The 17,546-nt window shown below is 39.2% G+C and overlaps 1 protein-coding gene across 1 annotated transcript in view; it reads left to right on the top strand.

The window, feature by feature from the left end:
* LOC122175874 (VPS10 domain-containing receptor SorCS1-like) overlaps positions 1-17,546 on the top strand; it is a 268,752-nt gene that overhangs the window by 208,295 nt on the left and 42,911 nt on the right. The window contains exons 10-16 of the mRNA XM_042863898.1: positions 3,648-3,794; positions 9,066-9,168; positions 9,651-9,727; positions 10,742-10,833; positions 11,826-11,933; positions 12,931-13,048; positions 14,820-14,950. Of these exons, the coding sequence (XP_042719832.1) occupies positions 3,648-3,794; positions 9,066-9,168; positions 9,651-9,727; positions 10,742-10,833; positions 11,826-11,933; positions 12,931-13,048; positions 14,820-14,950 (776 nt within the window). The remainder of the gene's footprint in view (positions 1-3,647; positions 3,795-9,065; positions 9,169-9,650; positions 9,728-10,741; positions 10,834-11,825; positions 11,934-12,930; positions 13,049-14,819; positions 14,951-17,546) is intronic.

Genomic DNA, 17,546 nt, shown 5'->3' with positions numbered 1-17,546 from the left:
ACACTCTTGTACTTCTCTTGGCCTGACAGCAGTCTTATTTCTGGATACAGCTGATTAGAAATTCAATGCTCCATTGCTAATTTTGGGGTCTAATTTTGCTACTCTTTCCAGATCTCTTCCAGAAGTCTTTATGACCATTTAGAACAAAGGCTATGAACTAGTTCTGAGTTCCTTTAAAAATGGAAATGCTCCCTGTATTTCCCATCACTGAATACTAGCTCTACTGAATAGTTCGCCTTCAGCTGTCCTTTACTTGGAAACCACCTTGAATTGTCAAGACAGAGCCCAAGCACTGTACATAAATTCGGGTGAATTGCAGGAGGATGGGCATTGTCATTTCCCAGTCATTTGGAGTTTTTACTGTTAATGTCTCTGCAATGCTGGCAGTGCATGGAAAGGCTGTTACCTCTTATTACTGTCAGCTCCAGAAGTGGTTTCACTTCATTATGTAAAAGGGTCCTACATCCCAGTGGAGGGAGAAAAGCCTTTGTTTTGTTTTATTAGACTGACACTACACAGTAACCAGGATTGAAAGTGATGAAATCAGACTTGTAGCATCATATCTGTTGATTATTTAGATAGAAAGAATATTGACTGGCACCGAACCTGGCACAAAACTTCAATTTGATGTTCTAGCTGGAAGGGAACAGAAAGCCATCCAGCATGATTCTCCCAGCAGAGTTATTGCAAATGATGAGTGCTTCAGGGGTACATGGAGATGAAGATCAGAAAAGAAAAAAAAAAATCCATAGATAAATTAAAAGGAAGAGAAGAAATTGCAAAATGAGTCCTCCTTTTGTGACAGCAGTTTATATGGAAAAGAAGGATTACTTGAGAAGATGCCAGAAAATCTCCTGTTTAATGTGTATGTGTCTGTATGCTTATGTTTACCAGGTATTAAAAAATAATTTTACCGGTTACGTTGTGGAGAAGGTGTTTCTGTATGCACGTTCCTAATGCAGTTCTACATCAGCAATAAATCTTTTCAGTGGGAAATTACATTGGACTTGATGAGAAAATAGAAGTTCTTCCCTTGTGCCTCATCGTGTTCTCCTTTCTTTTCTCCTGGAGGAATGCTCCCTGGAGCCTTTCACTGGGAGACAGTTTTTTCAGGGTGTTGGCTGTTCTGCTGCTGGATGTTGTAGGGGATGAGGAGGCCACTACCACTGGGACACTAATTCGCTTTCTACATGTTGGACTGTGTAGGCTATGAGAATAGTTCTCCTTATCACCTTCCAGTGCTGGTGCATCAATAGGACACTGGACTGCAGTTCCAGGGGTATTGCCCTAGAGATCATACCCTAGAAGAAGGAAAGAGTGAGAGTTGCTGACCAGTGGGTTCTCTTTTTTCTTATCAATGCACTTCTCTAAATGATGCGGTATTGCTCTGCTTGGCTCTTCAGCAGGAATGTTCTGCATCAAGACAATGCTGCCTGTAAGCATCACTGAAAGCATAGGCAGCATTTATATCTACATGCAGTGCTTGTGAGGGTGGGGGGGATTGCCTACAAAGCCTGGGAATACAGACCCAGTGCTTATTTTTCTGAACACTGCTGTTCAAGCCCTTACTTGCATAGCTCTGTCTCCATTGTGACTGCATGGAAAGATCATCATGTCTGTCATGGATGCGTATACGCAACAGGTGCATCTCTTCCTACAGAAAGCACACAAACATTTACACTGTGTGCAGTTGTTGTTTCTTAAAGATAGAGCTGTCCCAGGTTGACAGCAAAACTTACACTTTGCTTTCTCTAGAAAGCATTTTGAGTTTCAGCCTAGGAGTAGAATCATAACAAGAAAAATTCATAGGATTTCAGAACACATTTATCAACTCATATATAAAATGCTTTTTAATCATTTATAGCTAGCATTTCACAGGGACTACATAATACAACTATTTCAGGACAACAGCAAAGAAAAGTACAAACAGAGCTATAGGCACTGACCTGTGGTGAGAAAGCCAGAACGATGTTATTTTTCCAACTCTGACTATTCATACAATTTCACTGATAGAGGAGAAAGCCCTGTCTCATTGGGCTGCCTTTCTACTACAGAACAAAGAAAACTTGAATAGTTTGTGCATCAAAACAACCCAGATCAGACATTGAAAATATGATCTTTTTTACATTTAAATCAACAATAACTAACTAAATTACTTAATTTAAAGGCTATTGCCCATTATAGCAAATCATATCTAAGTTTTTATCAACATAAAATTCAGTGTCATTACTCAGGGATGAAAGTACTATTCAGAATGAATAAGTACACCACTGTACTGTACCAGTGGACTATACAGTAGTAGTCCCATGGCATGTGACTAGAAGTGCAGTAAGGTCCTATTGACTGGGAATAGTAGCATCCAAATATACCCATGTAATTAAATCAGTTGAGCTGGAACAAATTTTGAATTTGCTGAGTAACCATTTGCCACATGATGCTATTTATGTAATAATCTCTGTCAGCAAAAAGGCTTGATTGATGATTCCGTGCACCACTTTTGCAGAAGAAGAAAAGATGGAGTGTATGATTGAACAGATTTGATGAAAAACAAGAAGTTTCTGAGTTTCCCCTCACCTTCTCCCGATTTCCCTTTGCTTCTAATTGTAGCACTCAGATTACAGAATGACAGCCTAACAAATTCATTTGCAAGCAGCAATAGCTACTGGGCTATTGATTTTCAATGTGCTAAGAAGTTGGGAACATTCTGCAATGTGAGTTGTGGTTTGAGGTTGACTTTTTTTCTTCCTACTAAGGCACTCTTGGTTCAATTCCAATTTGAGTTCGTCAGCATAGCATCTTTCCAAAATTTTCCTGCAGACCAATGGAGTAAAGCTGTTGAATAAAATGCTGGGAAGAATAAAAAGATGAGAATCTCGTTCTATAACTAGCATAGGGAGGCCTTTTTGAGTCACTGGTGCTTCAGTTTCTTCTGAAAACAAAGCTGGTCCTATCCAGCTACCTGTTAATTTCTTTACAGAGGGAGTGGTGAGGTGCTGGAACAGGCTGCCCAGAGAGGTTGAGGATGCCCCGTCCCTGGAGGTGTTCAAAGCCAGATTGGATGGGGCCCTGGGCAACCTGGTCTAGGATTAAATGGAAAGGGTTGCTGTCCCTGCGTGTGGCAGGAGTATTTGGAGATTCACTATCTTTGAGGTCCCTTCCAACCCTGGCCATTCTGTGATACCCCAACTTACTCTATTGAAACACTGATAATTGTAGAGTGCACAGAGATCCTTAGATAAAATGTCTTAAGCAGACTGTGTGAGAACAGAAGCACTAAACAACAAATGTGTGTGCATGTTGTCATTTTCTCTGCAAGGTCTCTGCTGCTGTTTCCTGCTACTGCATGCAAGAGAGAAATAATTTCCCTGTGTATATTTAAACTTTCAGGGGAAAGGATATCTATCCAGTTGAACAGCTGTCACTTTACAGTTAACTCTGTTGATGTCTTACCATATTCTTATGCTGCTTCTGGCTTTTTCTTCCACTTGCATTTCTTCACATATGATGCTCCTTGGCATTTCTTGCCACAACATCTATCGCATTCATACAACCACAAGATATTTGTTGGGTTTAACAGGGCAGGAAAGTCGCATTCAGAGAAACTGTATGGACTTGATCTATTTTTCAGCCATGTCAATTTTTCCTAGGTAGCAGGGATAAAGGGAATGTTCTTGGCTAACAAGAAGATTGACAACCAAGTGAAAACTTTCATCACCTACAATAAAGGGAGAGACTGGAATTTGTTGCAGGCTCCAGACACTGATCTGAAAGGAAACCCTGTTCACTGTCTCCTGGTAAGTATCTGGGGGGATTTGAGGTGTACTAAGAACCCAGAACAGTCTTTTTCTGCCAGGTAACATAGGGGAGGACCTCTCTCCCCGTGCAGCGTAGCTCATGGAAGGAGCATTGAGTTTTAAAACTGTGGTACATCAGGCTTGGTCGGCCAGATGGTGTAGTTGGCATTGTAATTTAATTTAGGTTAATCTAATTTCTGGAACAAAATGAAGCATCATAGATCTGCTTCCTTCTGCACAACTGATTGTCTCCTGCTAAACAGCATGAGAAGCTGGATGCTGTTTTTGAGCAGTTGGTTCTCTGGACACTAGATGGGAGGAGTGAGCTATTGTACTGCAGAACTTTCAAGAGCCCTGACAACTTGAGACAGGCTCAAGTAGAAAGAGAACTGTTTTTTTTTCACGCCATTTTATTGGCCCTCTATTGGTATTTTAATTTTGAGATCAAAAGTTAGAATTGACATATTCACACAAATGTACGAATAGCTGTGCGTTTAATATATCTGTCTGTATTAATTGATATAGGTCAACATATAGATAAATCTTTAATAGTCATTATATGCAAAGGATTTCTAAAATAGAAAGTGAAACACTGAGTGGATAGAATTGGAGCTCTATGTCAAATCAGATAGCTTAGCCTGATCTCCACATACTTCTCAGCTTATTCTGTAGCGGAATAATACTCTGAACTGCAGTCTTGGAGATTTTCAAGAATTTTTATAGTAAAAAAAAAAAAAAAAATCTAACATAGTTCCATGGTCATTACTTAGACTGCTCTTCCTCCTTGTTGTGCTCTTCCTGCATGCTATTTTCTATTGAAAGAAAAAAAAGTGATGTTTTTCACGTTGAGGCTGTAAGTTAGTATCAGCTTTGCCTTTTATTTATTCTGGTATGTAGCTGAATACTGTGCCAATCTCTGAACTGAAACCTATATATTATTGCTGTAACTAACCTGATATTTGAAGCTGTTTAAATAATTGATCTTTTTGATAGAGCAAAAATTCAAGCCTTTAATTTTCTCTCTGATTTGGAACAAAATAAATAGGGGTGAACTGGTGGCCAAGAAACAAAGTTATCTCAGAATGTGACTAAACTTGCTTGGGTTTGTTTTCTTCTTCCAACTTTTTTAAAAAATGTGTCTAGGGGCATTTTTAAATTAAACCTTTCAGTGAGATGAAAACTTAAAAGATGGCATTTACTGAACTACGTAGACATAAAACAATTTAATTTTTGCAAGGGAGTATGTGTAGAAACCTTTGTCTTTTAAATAGATTGTAACTTAGTTTTAACTCAAGTGAACATATTTTGTGAAATAAATGTGACTTTTTCAGATTATTGACAGTTTTGTCAGAATCCCAAGATTTTCATGTTGGTAGTGTAATATTTAGGAGACTAGAGAGACACAAGAGGAATAAGAAAAACATGCAGGCAGTGGAATAATCAAAGTAAACTCTATTCTTTTTCCATGAAGAGGCAAATCCTCAATGGACTTAAACTGTGTAGCTGAGGGTTTGTTATTCCCAAAGAAGTCTCATCCCTGTGATAAGGCCCAGTGTTTACCCATGTGTTTGTTTTTTTTTCTCTCCCTTTGATTTCAGTTAGAAATAGACAAGAGACCTCTTTCATTATCTTGCCAGTGCCTCCTTTGTGCTTAGGTGGGTTCCCACAGACTAGTGGAATGGTAGCAGAGTAGAATTATCAGCTGGGAATAAAGGATCTCAGATGGTTGTCTTCTAAATTTGCAAGAAAGGAGATAGATGAATCTATAGATGATAGATGATCTAGAAGTTGTAAATGCCTGGAAATAAGTCTGGTATCCATACAGGGGTTTTGCTCTGGAAAACCATTGAGAAAATATATTGTCTTCTGCTGAGGCAATTCTGTTCCTCATCTATATGACATAGTTATAGTACTTAAACAATTCACAAGCTCGTCTCACTTCTGAAGCCCCACTCTCTCTACATCTGCATCATCTGCAGTTTCATTTCCTTGTATCAGTTGGTCCTTTTCCCTCCAGATATTTCGGTTCCTTGCCATGATCTTTCTTGATCCTATGGTATAGACAAGTGAATTCCTAATAGTGTCTTGTAAGTCTGGCTTAGCTTCCATCATTACTTCAGGATAGATAGTAACGCTTTCACACTGACAGCTTTCAGAATAATTGTTCCTAGCTACAGCTTGGAACACAGTGTTCAGAGATGTACATCTCAGCTACTGGCAGAATGGGATCTGCCCTTTCCCAGAGTTACTGGATGGTCTCAGCCTGAGAGCAGAATGTTATCCTGTATACATCTGTTCTTAAAACCTCAGCCTAAATTAAGGGAGTGTTAACGCAGAAATAAGTATGTAGAAGCTAAGTTGGCAGCTAAAGAGGTTAAGAGGGAATCTGGTTGAAACACAACAGAAACCAGACAGAGCTATTCCTCTACTGACAGTAAGCACAAGGGCTCTTTTCAAAGCATGTCAAAGAATTTATTTGTGTTTCTTTATGAGGTTGGTCTGAATAATGAGGATGGAGGAATGCAATGAAATTCCCCCTGAGCCTGAAGTTTATTTTTCTTGTTTGTACCACTTACTTTCTAGGCTGAATACATTTAATCTTCATAAAATAACTGCCAAGTTATTACATCCCAAAGATGCTGATTTTGTTTGATTCTTATGCTGTGAAGTAGTTAACTGAGGAGTAATTCTACCTTGCACGTTATGGGCAACTGTCTAGGAGAGTTATCCAATTAGCTTTTGAGTATGGCCTTGTGGTTAAAACACTGGGCTGAATCTTAGGAGAATCTTGATTCAATTTTTAGGTCTATCTCCAATTTTCTATCTGACCTTGAGCAAGTCATTTATTTTCTATGTGCCTTTCTTCCTCAGACATCTGTTTATTCCCTCTTTAGTTTTGGTTGTCTTGTCTGTACGGATTATAAGGATTTCAGAACAACGACCCATTTTTCATAAGTGGGAAGGCATTCACACCATCTGCCACAGAGTCATTTAAACATCTAAGTGAGGTGTTCTGAGTATCCCTTATGGAAGTGCTTTCTCTTTTAATTGCTCCTTGCAACTGCAGGTGTGCAAATACTGTGACTGCCTCTAGGTTTCTAGATATTGTCTAGCATTATCCTTGTGTTGCAGTACTCGGCCCCACTCCTGACCAGGGGCTATCAGTACAGACATACAAGGAGTGCTATCTTCTCTATGGAACATGATTGGTATGGGGAATTCTTTTGGGCCTCCTTGCAAGATAGAATGGATTTTATACATATAAAGTGTTTGTCTGGAAAGGAAAAGTTGTTTTTAACAGTGCAGCTAGTTGTCACTTGAGTCTCTACCCAGCGCTGCACTCTGACCAGTAAAAAGTCATGCTACTAGAAGCACTCTCTCCTCTTGGATGTTCTAGCTTTTAGTCTTGGGAGTTGGAAATAGATGATGGGGACTTGGATAATCATTAAGATATTTTCCAATCTAAGCCATTCTGTGATTTTTATGTTCTACTTAATATTTGATGTATATATTCCACTTCTGTCTACTGTATGTGTGAAGTGCTACAAATTTGAGAGAAAATTTCTGGTAATACAAAAATCTGAGTCTAACAAGATCAAATTTCTGTCAGACTGGGGGAATTGGCTGAATTGCTGCTATTAGCTATTGTCTTGAAAATGCTGAGGTGGACTTGCAGCACATTAGTTTTAAAAATATGTTCTGTATCTAGACTAATAAAAGGGAAGAATTCATTCCCTCCTAATGCTTTCCCACTTCTGAATGTGCGTCAGCTTGATTTGGTTCCCACTCCCTCTCCATGCCCCAGGCTGCTCCAGCAGCTGTCGTTGCAAGGCTGTCACTTGGAGTTAACTTCTCAGTGCATTCCACTTGGCAGGCTGTGCTCCCTTCTGCACCACCCTGCGTTCCTTTTTCCTGTCTCTCATACACAACAGAGATCCGTCAATCCTTACCATCCTCATTCACCTTTGAAAACAAAAACAAAAACAAAAAAACCCACACATCCCAAAACTGCTTTTTGTGGTTATCCTTACCCACAGCATGATACTCATTTTCTCCTACCTGGAGATGGGATATATCAGTGGTCGTCTTCCAGTGACTGCAGAGGAAGCCTACAAAATTTATGAGGCTGGACACCTAGCATTTAGGTAAACAATGTAAAAGAGAGACCTGCCTCCCTGAAGCCTACAGGGCTTTCTGCATAGCATCCTGCTTGTCTGGAAGCCATGCTAGCTGAAGCATATGTTTTGCTGTGTTTGCATTCCCATACTGTCTGATGTCCCCCTCAATTTGGTGAGCTTGCTTCAGCTTTCCTTGCCAGTATTTTTCCCTTTCCTTTCCGTTAGCCTGTTTCCTGAGGTTTGGAAACAAAAAGGCTGAAAAAAAAAAACAAAAACAAAAAACTAAGAAAAAGCAAAAAAATCAGATTTTTTCAAAAATTATTTCACTGTAGATTTGGAGAGGTCATAATGGCAACTTTGGGAATCTGCCTGTTTGTCCATCTTATCTCCTTGCTCCGCTGATTTATTCTGTACCATTCCTGTTTGATTTGAGTACCTGAGATACAAAATCAATAACAAATAGGTAAGGTTTGTACAGATGTACTTGTATTGAAATCTCAAAGGTCACATAAAGATGGGGTGATGAAATATTTTATGAAATAACTGTTAAACTGACAATTTCAAGTTCTGATATTTCTTTCTAGTGCAGTGCAGAACAGAGCCATGTGTCAGAAGTATTCAGGGTCAAGACATGGTCTGACACTCCCTGAATGAAGTTGTTTCTTATGGCTTACAAGTGGTGACTCAGCACCACGCTGACAGGGCAATATTGCAGAGATAGCTTGAGCACTGCTGCCTGGTGAGTCGCTTCAGCATATTTGTAACCTTGCTTGCTTCTCATGACAGCCAACAGTTGGAGGAGCGAGGTACTGCTTACCATTACCTGCCCTTGCAGTTTTCATTGCATCCTTTGTGAGTACAGCCTCGAAGATCTCATCTTTGTGAGAGTTTCAGTCTAAAGAATCAGTTTCCCAGTGGGAAAGGTTTGCATTGGGAAAGGACAGCAAAAATCTCACAAGACAAGCAGAGCAGTGGCCTTGTCTTTCAGAGGGTAGCTTGATACAGTAGTTAGGAAATAGTATTTGGCTATCTTAATAGTAACTGTTGATATCCTATGCCCATACAATATCCTATGCACAAAGGCCTGTAGAAATGGGAGCATATGCTTTGTGTTGTGTCTGCTTTTTCACTTTAATCTCTCCTTTCTCCATAGCCCTATTGCTCCCTTCATCTTCACCTGAAGGTCTCAGAGAATCCCTATACCTCAGGAAACATTGCCAGCAGAGACACTGCCCCCAGCATTATTGTTGCTTCAGGTATGAAACATTTAAAGAGTGCCTGTATTTGATGTGCAAACACTGAGGAAATCCTGAATGTGTGATGGATATGGAATATGGGTATGGAGTGGTCTGTGGGGTGTCACACTACCAGCAGGGCAGGCTGTCAGAAGTCTTCATGGACCTTCAATATATCATCTGATTTTTACAGAAGCTTACTTTCAGGACTGAGGAGATGATGTCTAACCTTATACTACCAAGAATATTAGATTCAAAACAGGGAATTTCTTTTATGCACAGGGTGCATAGATCTGTAAACAGTGTTAGTTTTTTCCTTGTTGTTTTTTTGGGGTTTTTTTTGACATGTATTTTCTTCAAACTGAAATTCTCTCTCTTTCTTTTATTTTTCCTTCCAAGACTAAAAATTACATAATTACAAAAGACTAATGAATATGTTTAATTCTCTGATTTGCTAATTCTGCTGTTTCTTAAATTTTTCTTCACTAATGTTCTACTTACAGGTAATATAGGCCCTGAACTATCAGACAATGATATCAGTATGTTTGTTTCTTCTGATGCTGGAAACACATGGAGACAGGTATGTGACAGAATCACAGGATTTAAGAGTAATTGTAGGGAACTGTCAAAGAGATATATTAAAAATGTTTCATTTTTTTTTCTTTTGATTCAAAATAGCTTTTTGCAAATCTACACAAAAGGGAATGTTTCTTTTCCCTGCTGAGAGGTACAGAAGTGCCCAAAGAAAAATATTGTGTGTGTCATTATGCATCATATAACAGAAAATTATTTTTATAATTCTATTCAGTTTGGCTTCAGTTTAACCCTCTAGCACAAAGGATTCTTTCTTTTCATCCATTATTATACTTTCCCAAGAATTAACAGTTACAGTGTTCTACTTCTCCCTCACTGTGCATGGGACTGGATAAAGTTAAATGATAATAATATTTAGTGGAATCCCACCTGATAACAAAACATTGCTACCCTGCTGCGTGTTTATCTGCAAAAAAAAGTAAGTTATATTATTCCCATTTCATAGATGGCATATTGTGTTACAGAAACCAGAAGTCACTTTCCCAGACTCACCATGCTGCTGCGAAAATTTGAGAGCATGAGAGCAGATGTTTGCATAAAGACAATGAAAAAAAAAAAAAAAAAAAAAAAAAAAATAGCTGTTTACATATTTGATAATCCAGGAAATTAATTTTTTTTCTTTACAGTGAGCAATCTTCATTTCCTTTCTCCCTCACTTTCATGTACTATGGCTAGATACGTACAAGCACAATATGTTCTTCTTTGAACAATGATCTGTTATCGAAAGGAGGAAAATTGTTGGTCCTTGCAAAAATTAGTGTTTCTAACTTTCTGCTAAGCAGAGATGCTTCTCAAGAACCTAGTGGGGGGGGGGGGGGGGGCCTGGTGGGAGCAGAAGGGCAGATATAAAAAAACAGAAACTCTCTATACACGTTGCCTTACTCCATTCAGTAACATCTTTAGTAAGTACTTACCATCTTTTGTGATCATATTTAAAAAACGATGACATTTTCTTTATACTAAAGAAAATAGATCTAAATATATGCTTTTTTTTTCTCAGATCTTTGAGGAAGAGCACAGTGTTCTGTACCTGGATCAAGGAGGAGTACTGGTTGCCATAAAACACACATCTCTGCCTATCAGACATCTCTGGTAATGACTCTGATTGTCCTAAATGTGATAGTCTGATACTCTTCCTTTCAAATGTCAGGAAGTAAGAAATCAAGCTGAAGCCACTGTTTTCTAGAAAATATCACTTCAGAAACTGACAAATGTGAACTCAGATAAAGCAAAGAAATCCTGGCAACTGCAGCTTAGATGGCTTCAACTTGGCCAGATCTTAGATACCATCAACACCACCAACATAATTCCTCATTGACTAAGACCTGGCTTCTTGAGTTTGGTTATTTATATAATATACAGTTTGGATTATAGCCTTTGCCTCTTACTGAGTTGCCCAAGTACTCATAGTTTTCAAAATTATTGATGAAATTGTCTTCTGCGTTGCAGACAGCACTTCTGAGCAAGAATTTTGTTGAAAAGCATCATGGTTTTGTAGCCAGTAAGACAAAATTGTCTCTTCTAGTTAGCATCCCTGAATTTATGTGGTAGGTAGAATATAGTTTTATGCTGTTTTGCATTGATTTACTGCCACTGCAGCAAGAGTCATATGGGTATCTAAACCACCCAGACCCAAGTAATGAGAAATAGTTCCAAGATTTTGCTTAGACCTACTACAGTGAAAAACTGCTGGTTAGAAGAGGCAAAGCTCTTGTGATCTGAAAATCACACTGCCTTAAAATGTCTTCGGTTGGGGACCGAATATTAAGTTTCTCAAAATTATTTGTGTATTTTAAATAAAATCACAGTGCTGGGCTACATTTTGTTCTTTAAGTTTCAATCTCTTAGGTATCTTTATTAGTTTCTCCCACTTAAGTACTGGCCTTGGCTGAGCAGTATAGTGCCAGAAAGCTTATCAATGCTCTGATTTATAACGCTGCCACCAAAATTAGATATTCCAAGGGCTAAAAATGCAATATTCAAGAACAGAATCTACCTTCTACTTCTCCATAGCAGCTGTAGTATCCCCCCAATTACAGTGAGAGAATAAGGAAAGAAGATATTAATTCTGCTTTCTCTATCAGGTTAAGTTTTGATGAAGGGAAATCCTGGAGCAAGTACAGTTTCACATCACTCCCACTGTTTGTAGATGGAATTTTAGGGGAACCTGGAGAGGAAACTCTTATCATGACGTAAGTGAGCATGCCATCATGCTAACATTAGCAGGAGCAACAACATGATAACCTTATGAGGATTGTTCACAGCAGAGTTTCTGGTTGGTGAACAAACCGAGTTCCAACTGAAACCAGAACCACGCAGTCTTCTGTTGCTAAATCATCAATGCTTATTTGTGATATTATTGAAAGAATGACAGTAAGATTCCTTGCAAGCTGCAAGCACATCATTTAGTTTACCAGCCTGAAACTCAACTCCTCAAATGGAATGTGATTTAAAGAAGAGTTACTCTTGACAGATGAATATTTAAAAGAAAAATGATGAAGTATTTTATAGCTGTGGTTTTGCTACTACTTTGTATTTTTAACCGAGGAACAGAAAAATGAAGACATTTTTTGTAAGAGTGAATGACAAAATGTTGCCTGGGGGCTGGCTCACAAAAAATTGTGATTAGTTTCAATGTGGTATGCTGAGAACTGCATTGTGCATAAATCTAGATTCACTCTGCCAGAAACTGTGACATTTTACTTGATATCAGGTTAGTAAAAGGAAGAAGAAAGTTAGTTTTCTGCCTATAAAAAATGAACTGACCTGTAATAAACAGAAAATCTGGTTTGAAAACTAACCTGAGCTAATAGAGATGTATGGAGAACAGTACCTTCAGGTTCTGATTTTAATTCTTGTGGAAATGATTCCCAAAGCTCATAATTAAAGATAACAAACTCTTGTAGGTATAACTATTTCCATCCCCATGTCAGGTCTTCTCTGGTCAGTTTGCACAGTGGCGCTACTGGGAGGATTATTAATTCACAGAATAAAAGCTGTGTGCATTGTAGGAGGTTTGTAGGTACTTAGGAGTCTAAGTCTCAATTCCACTGTGTCAGGGAAGTGAAAACTAATAGGACTGAGAATCCTGCAGCAATTAATCTCTACTAGAAAATAATCTCTGCTGTAACTACAATACTCCACGTGGTGTTACCTTTTACTGTATGCACTTTCTGCTGTATTCTGTAGAGTGTTTGGACATTTCAGTCACCGCTCAGAGTGGCAGCTGGTGAAAATTGATTACAAGTCCATTTTTGATCGGAGATGTGCAGAAGAGGACTACTGGACTTGGCAACTCCACAGCCAGGTGAGAAGCAAGGAGGCTGGGATCTGACCTGAGGCAACTAATGATCCTACAGTTAAGAATCAGCAAAGAGGCTGCGGTGTTTTTCTGTTAGCCTGATTATCCTTTACTGGATGTTTTATTTTTCTCTTAACATGGATGTGTTGGCTGCAGATTGCACCCTATGAGCCCTGAAGGATGAACAGTGTCTTAGCTTGTTCTGTAATTAATGAGTAAGACTCTGTGTTATAAAAGGAGCAGAGGTTTGAGGTTCTGTGCAGGCAATTAGCTAAGACTCTTACCTTCCAGCAGGCGGATGCAGCTACAGCAGAATTGCTGCTGCTGAAATAGGCCTGAAATCCTTCTCTCTTAGAATTCACAAGCAGTTCTTTCATCCTTACCTCTTTTCTCTTCTGTTCCTCTTGTGTCTCAGAGACTTTTGACCCTTCTAGCTCTCTCACGCTTATTTCCCCAGGTTCTGCCCTCTCACTCTCCTGTCTTATTCACTCATTTTCGTATTGCTCTGTCTCTCTCAGCTGTGATACGTCTGCTGCAGGAACCAGACAGTTTATCTACTGTTCTGTTGCCCCCCCTGTGTCCTGTTCCTGGTACACGTGATGCAGGACTGCATGATTCTTGAAATTATCACTCAGGTGTCCCATGAGTCAATGTGCTCATTCCTGTGGGCAGGGGGCATCTTACAAGTTCCACTAAGTTTGCCATGGCAGCCTGTGTTCAGTCAGGTTAGAACAAAATAAAGCCCAAATTCTGTGGTCATTTAAACACCACAGTCTTCACTGCAATCTAAAGAGGTACACCCATTTGTATCATCAAATGTTGTCTTGCTGGGCAAGAATTTAATAATGGATACGAAATGAAAGTAGCTTGACTCAGATTGGCTGCTCACACAAGGCACAATGTCACACTAAAAATATCAAATATGGCTTACATGTTGAGATTCAAAAATTCACAGGATTTTACACCAGGTGCCATTTGGGCCTTTCTCTTTTCTTGGTCAAATCAAAGGTCTGAAAAGTTTATTTTTCCCATAGTGATCTTAACATCACAAAATGTAACAAGCGAGACACTTTTTTTTATTCTTTACTTTCTTGTGATTGCATAAGCAAAAATGCTAAGAATTTTGCAGTATATCTTTGAAGATGTTGGAGCTTGCAGAGCTATTTTTAGGAAGGTGACTGTGTACTTTTGACTTTTGCTTTGCTTTCCTTTGAATTCACAGGGCTTTGCCACATTCCCTAGATATAAATGTGTAGCAGGGTGTTCAAAATAGTGAGAGATAAGGAAGTGTTAACATCCAGTATGTTACAAATCAAACCCTGGACAAAATGAACTCAGAAAGTGTCGAAAATATTTAGGTGTATACATATTACTAATTTCTACTGAATAAAATCATTGCCAAAGTGATTAAACTAACGGAACAGACCTACTCTATCTTGGAGTGGAGGGACCAGGCTCTGTTTTCAGTTGCTGTGAAACTTAACCTATAAACAAGAAACGAGTCTGACTCAAATACTCATTGGGCTTGGAACAAATTCAGAATTGAATCTGATTCATAGGTAACCCCAGATCATTTCTTGGTGTGTATTGGAAAAGCTGCTTTATTTCAATTAAAGCTTCCATAACTTTAATTAGCTCCCCTGTACTGACATGGTATTTGACTTTCCATCCTCTTCCCTTGAGTCATAGCCCTTAATATTGCACAGTCTTGGAAAAAATGGGTGTTACAAACAGCCTAGTGGGTGTAAGAGAAATATATTTTTGGTTTTGTTTCCAGGGAGAAGCTTGCATCATGGGAGCAAAAAGGATCTACAGGAAGCGCAAGTCAGAGAAGAAATGCATGCAAGGAAAATATGCTGGGGGTATGACTTCAGAGCCATGTGTATGCACGGATGCAGACTTTGACTGGTGAGCAATGGGCACACGAATAGTGTGAGATTACCTAAAATGATGTGCTTCCTACCTTACCAGAATACAGGGGTTGGCAGAGTCACCAATCCCCATACTCAGTTTCTAGAAGTCTGACTAATGCATTGTCAGTCTGTTAGTGGTTAAGCCCCTTAAACTCATAAGTGCTTCACAGTCATGAAACGCTTCTGATAAACCTCTGCTTTCATTGCAGAACTTCTCACTCTGAGAACATATGTTTTTATTTCTTTGAAACTGATTGAGTGATTTGCTGCTATAAAGGCTTGTTGCTAGTAGCAGAACAAAAATACCACAGTGATTCTTGCTGGGGGGAAACAGGCATTTATTTCTTTTACATGCACCTAGAGGAAACTTTCTGCAAAAGGTCTGCTGCGCTGTAAAAGAACTTGAGGATACTTGGATGGCTAAGGATGTGTGACAGACAGGTCACATAGACTCATGAGACCCTTTGGATCTGTTGGAATGGGGAGAATTTTGAAATCCTCTTGTTAGAAGTAGACTGAGAAAAATATCCTTAAAAGTACTGCAAATCTCTGAGCTGAGCAGACTGCTAAAAAGCCTTTCTGACCTAAGAGGTTATTCCTCCTCCTGGTGAAACCACTTCTGTTTTAGAGTAGGATATCATGATCCTCCCCAATACTCTGAGCTCCTGTTATTCATGTAGTCCTCAGATCTGGATTTTGACTTTATCCATTTCAGCTTCCTTCTCCACTGCCTCTGAGGAAAAAGAATAAAACATCCAGTTCACAAATATTTACCACAAATAGTCATCACCTGTTTATCTACTTAGTGCAGTCAGGAATGTGGTCTTATGGAGATTTTTCCACAGAATGTTGGAAAAGCCACAGAGAAGAGAAGACAGGGGAGGAAATAAATGGCAAAAAAGAGTTCTGCTAGCTTGACTGAATTTCTCAGCCCAGATTCACTGTGTTAACAAAGTCAAAGCTCTGCTTCTGTGCCATAGTGTTCAGTGCATGCCTCATTGAACTCTTCACTAGGCTTCACTGCAGTAGCACCCTGCATAAGCTGGGCTGAAGGGAAATTTGGAGGAATATCAGTCAATAAAGCCTTGCTGTGAAAGGATGTCCTCTGGAGGGGGTTTCCTGCAAGAAGCAGCAGCTCTTTTCTCATCCTCATTTATGACAATTCCGTGGTGCTTTTGAATGCTTTTTTTTTTTTTTAAGCTGATCAGGGCTCTGAATTGAAGTTGGTTTAAGGGAACTCGTATCCTTCAGGTAGGGAGAAGCCCCTGTACTGGCTGCACTTGGATTTACAATCTTAACGTAATCTGGACAGCTTTTTGCATTAATAGTAATGGTTGCAGGATACGGGTTTGTATACAGAATGAAAGAAGACAACAATCCCTGCCCCATTCAGTGTAGTTTGGACACTGAAATTGTAAGGAGAACATTTTATTACCTAAGCTTGTCAGAGCTTGGAGTAAAATCAATCATATGTAGATGAGAAAGTTACAACAAACAAACAAAGAGCATCATTGCTGTTAGATCTGTGTGTTGTTTTATCAGTTCAGAGTGTAGAAAAAAGCCAGTCATAAAAGACTTAGATTGTCTGTTGTTTTGTGTTTGTTTTTTTCTCCTAACAATATCACGAGTTCAAGGTTCTTTTCAAATTTGTATTCAGTCCATTGTGGTTCTTTCTCAGAGAAAAGGGCACATTTGTTTATTGCTTTACACAGCAACAAAACTGAGTGGCATTAGAAATGACTATAGATTCTCCAGCCTCGGGAATCTGAACTCTTCTGACAGAAGATGTCCCTCGATCCAAACACGTACTGCTCCCTGCATGGGCTGCAGCTCACAGCCAGAGGGCAATGGTGCTTCAGGAATAGGTGTTCAGGAACCCTCAACAATTCTGTCCTAGCAACAGCCTGGAAACGAGATTGTTCTTCTTCATTTAATTGATTTGGGTAAATGGATGACACCGTTACTTGTGTGTTATTAAAGCATTAATTTAGCTGTTTTCCTTCCATTGTGTTCCTTCCTGCTGTTTGGATGTTATTACAGCAATATCTCTTTGGTAGAAACACCTTCCAGACATGGATGGAAATCTTCAGTGATGCTCATTCTTCAGCTACCTGTCTCCCATGTCCTTTAATAGAAACTTTGAGTGAAGTGTTGCTCTGCCAGTCCTCCCTCTGAACCCATTGCCATTAATACTGAGCACTTCTCCTATCTGTGTTCCTAAATCTCATGCCTTCAAGGGGAGCAGCAGTCTGTTTATGCTGCTGCTAGTGACTTCAGATAGCTAAAAAGGTGCAAAGGAGCCTTAGTGCAATTGAGAGTCAGGCATATTTATCTCACTGATGATATTGGTGAGGATCTGTCTGGCTTTTTTTTTTTATCGGATAGGCTTTAAATTACAGACCTGCCTGCTAGGTTTAATTCTTATGCTAAAACACCATAGTCCTCTGCCATGAGAAACTGTCTTGATAAACTGCGTTGAGGCAGAAGGCAGATGCTGAATGTGATCAGACTGTGTTGGCTTCATGTGTTAGCACTCATTGATTCATGCAGTCATGCAAATGTCAGTTCTGAAAAGAACATATATTTGCATC

The sequence above is a fragment of the Lagopus leucura genome, unplaced genomic scaffold (assembly GCF_019238085.1).
Source record: "Lagopus leucura isolate 7727_CA_CO unplaced genomic scaffold, USGS_WTPT01 Super-Scaffold_741, whole genome shotgun sequence".
Taxonomy (NCBI): domain Eukaryota; kingdom Metazoa; phylum Chordata; class Aves; order Galliformes; family Phasianidae; genus Lagopus; species Lagopus leucura.
Note: the sequence above shows the minus strand (reverse complement) of the source record. Positions and strands in the feature narration are given on the sequence as shown.